Here is a 4,241-nt window from a genome sequence, read left to right as displayed (position 1 = left end):
ATATATATATATATATATATATATATATGTAAATTATAAACATCTAACTTGTGCATGTACCTTCTACCATAGACTTGGATCAATCCAAGGCTTGTGAGTGAAAGTGAGTGAACAGAGAATATTTGAAAGTTTGTGGGATGTGTGAAGCTATAATTCACACACACACACACACACACACACACATATATATATATACAATATTATGCAAGAATTTTCCTGAGGATTAAGTAAAAAGAACAAGTACCTGTGAGAATCATCAGCCACTTACACTGTGACGCAAGTTGCCAACCTATTTTGAAAACAGTTGTTTAAGCTAAAATGATGAGCAAAACAATGTTGTCAAATTTGGAGGAGACTGTAGAGATAACAGGGCTCTGCTCCTTATCCCTTTAGCAGTTAAACCTGTCATATCTGGTCCACGTATTCCTCCTGTTATATTATGTTCAAACTAGCCAGATCTGGGCTCTCAAACATACCCTACAGTAACATTCTAAAAATGAGCCATTAAATCATTGAAATCTTGAAGCTACTTAATTATGCATTATTTATTTGAAAAATTTGCATTACATTTGACAGAGGAATTTGAATGCTAACGAGTTATGTTGAAGAAGCAAGAGTTAGTTATTTCTCAGCATTTGGTGTGGGTGGTGATGGGGCAAAGCATGACAGAACAGTGGATATTTTTTGCCCCTTTTTATATTTGTACCCGGTGGGTCATTGCACATGGTGACAACTGCACCCTCTGTTGCTTTTTTCCTCTAGCTATGCCTTTGGCTTCCTTTTATTTTTAACTAAAACCTAAATAATAGATCAGTGCTATGTTAATTTTGAAGAGCAAAGGTCGAAGCAAAAGAAACCAAAAACAAACAAACAAAAAATCAATATTTGAATAAAACCTTTGAATATTTAGATTAAATTATTGACTATAAGTAACAATTACAGAACAATTATTAACCTTTAGCACACTATAAGGGCATCATGTTACCATATGAGTTTTCTCCCCTTTAGTAAAAGGGCAGTCGTTTGGGGAAACAATTCTAGACAAAATGCAGTGTGCTAAAGGTTAATGAGTTTGCTTCAGATATTTAATTAATACAATATCCATTATTGACTGTATCCAACAAATATATATCTGAGGATGTGAGATGACATGTCATTAATAAGGTTATCATTTTTAAAACTATTAACCTCGTCGGTATAATCCAGTGGTTCTCAATTGAGGCCCATATGATCCTTGGGGGTTCACATAAAATTTTGTTGCTATGATTTATATACAATTAATCTGTTATACTCTTACAAAATATTTTAACAATTTTTTTTATACATTTCCTAATATTTAATTATAAAAATATAACAGGATTATTTAAACATTGAATGACTGTGGTGGGACATCTGAGTAAAATAAGAATCAAAGAAGTCTAAAGGTAAAACCAATTGAGAACCATTGGTATGATCCTTTTTATTATAGGCACAAGACCTGAAGTTTTGCGGGAGAGCGATAATCGATTATTTCGACCACAGTGTTCAACTGGAACTTATTTTACTGACTACGAATGAATCAAGGGCAATTTGAACTTGGAACATAGAACTGGAAGAAATACTGTTAAGCATTTTGTCCAGTGTGCTAACAATTCTGGTAACTTGCTGCCTTACCTCATCTGTATAGCGTATGGTTACATGCACTAATGGGACTAGTGTGAAGAGGTTGTTGCTATGCTTAAGTTGAAATACATAATCCTAGTATGAAGCCATATTTGAAGAATAAAACACCTGATAATGATAATAACATGATGAGGATGAAGATGGAGAAACAAGCTGATATAAACTAAAGCTCAAAACTGATGGGAATGAGGTGTAGATATAAACAGAACAGATACATACAAAGCTTAAATCCAGTCTGGGAATGTTAACATTTTGTAAAAATTAAACAGTTGATGATGGTGAAGAGGATTGGAGATGAAATTGATTGAAATGCGGAGGAGATGATATAAATATTATAAATAATAGATAGTTTAATAAAGATGAGGTTAATAGTATGGAAAAATTATAACCTTAAATCTTAAATAAATGTCCATTTGCTGAATTGTTTCTTTGTGCATCCTTCAGATATAATCAGAATTCATTTTAAATTACTGGATACATAAATATAATTACAACATTTAGTTGTATAAGTAAAATTTTCAATATGTCATCCAAATAGAGTTTCAATGAAGTGAGGCATGACTTTCTAATGATGGAAAATACCCAATATTTGATTTAGGGCTGGCAGCGTGTCTATGTGTGGTAGAAGGTTAGTTTTGAGTGAGGGTGGGGCCTTCAGTACGCTTTAGCTTCTTTTTTTTTTTTTATTATTTAAAAAAAATTTTTTTTACATTATTATAATTATTGGTTTATGTGCATCTTTTGAAGTGGTGCTTGTTAAATATAGAATTATAGGACTTAAAATCTTTGTACATACCTCTTTTGACATTATTCGAGTCCGCTGAAAAAGATAGGAAAAAAAATAAAATTATTATTAATGCACCATCAAAAAAAAAAAATAATCGATATTAAATAAAAAAAAAAAGACTACTTGCAAAGTGGTGATGATGACGATGATGACGATGATGGTGGTGGTGATCAGATTATGGTGATAGTGGCTATGGTGGTAGTGGTGGTGGTGGTGATGGCAGTGGTGATGATAATGATGAGTATCACAAGGAGGATGGTGGTGTTGATGGTAATGAAGATGATGATGATGATGAGGATGATGATGAAGATGATGATGCTGATGATATCAAAAGATGGCACTGACATCAATTGATACAAAATATGCAAAAATAAAAATAAATATCAAACCAAACCAAAAACAAAAAAAACAAACAAAAAAACAAAAAAACAAAACCAAAAGAGAAAAATAGGATATTTACGGTGAATAATGAATGATGCAAAAGTTGATTTTACAAGATGGAAGAGGAATCTATAGGAAGATGATGATGATGATGTTGATGGCGACGATGTTGTTGATAAAAATAAAAGTATTAATGTAGTATTAGTAGTAGCAGTAGTAGTAGAAGTAGTAGTAGTAGTAGTAGTAGTACTAGCAGTAGTAATATAAATAATAATAATAATGAAAATAATAATAACAACAGTAATAGTAGTAATAATAATAAAAATAAAAATAATAAATAATAATAAAAATAATAGCAAATAAAAATAATTGTAAATAATAATAATAATAATAGTGATTTCCTTTATTTGCCGCCAGGGTGATTAATAATAATAATAATAATAATGATAATAATAATAATAATAATAATAATAATGATAATGATAATAATGATAATAATAATAATGATAATAATAATAATAATGATTTCTTTTATTTGCCACCAGGGTGATTAATAATAATAATAATAATGATAATAATAATAATAATAATAATAATAATGATAATAATAATAATAATAATAATAATAATGATAATAATAATAATGATAATAATGATAATAATAATAATGATAATAATAATAATGATAATAATAATAATAATAATAATAATAATAATAATAATGATAATAATGATAATAATAATAATAATATGAAAGCAGTAATGATGACCTATTAAGTAACTATGAGATTTTTGGCATTTTACATTTCTAAATGTCTGAGATGAGGTTTTTTAAATTTCTTTTTTTTTTTTACTATAAAGTTAAAAATATACAGACTATCAAATTTCAAAGCACCTGGAGACAATCAGAAAAATCAGAAAAGAGACAGATTGATGGAATGTGGAAGATAGAAGTATGGAAGATGACGTCAATACCATGGAAATTTCAAATGAAGGCAAGAAGCACAACGATAGGATATGCGTTATATATAGTAACAGTGAGCTATATCTATGGTGAGGTACAGGCACTCTCGATGGACAATGATATAAAGCAGCCATGAGGTACATCCTACATAGCTTGTAATAAAGAGGTAAATCTTTAGTGAGGCACATTCTGTCTGGATAATGATAATGCAATGCTGTAGGCAACAGGCATGTTTGCTTCTCAAGTACATGGTTTTGAGTTCAGTTCCATCGCCCATTGTGTGGTACTTTGACGAAGTGCTTTCTACGATAACCCCATACTGACCAAAGCCTTCCGAGTAAATTTTGTAGGTAGAAATTGAAAGAAACTTGTTAGGGTTTTGGAACCAATGGTATTGGAAAGATCTGTGATGCACCTGCACGTGTGTGTATATATATATATATATAT

The 4,241-nt window shown here is 30.0% G+C and overlaps 1 protein-coding gene across 1 annotated transcript in view; it reads right to left on the bottom strand.

The window, feature by feature from the left end:
- LOC128249177 (uncharacterized) overlaps positions 1 to 4,241 on the bottom strand; it is a 227,017-nt gene that overhangs the window by 105,869 nt on the left and 116,907 nt on the right. Inside the window, exon 6 of the mRNA XM_052972048.1 lies at positions 2,459 to 2,482. Within this exon, the coding sequence (XP_052828008.1) occupies positions 2,459 to 2,482 (24 nt within the window). The remainder of the gene's footprint in view (positions 1 to 2,458; positions 2,483 to 4,241) is intronic.

This window comes from Octopus bimaculoides, chromosome 12, assembly GCF_001194135.2.
Source record: "Octopus bimaculoides isolate UCB-OBI-ISO-001 chromosome 12, ASM119413v2, whole genome shotgun sequence".
Classification (NCBI taxonomy): domain Eukaryota; kingdom Metazoa; phylum Mollusca; class Cephalopoda; order Octopoda; family Octopodidae; genus Octopus; species Octopus bimaculoides.
Note: the sequence above shows the minus strand (reverse complement) of the source record. Positions and strands in the feature narration are given on the sequence as shown.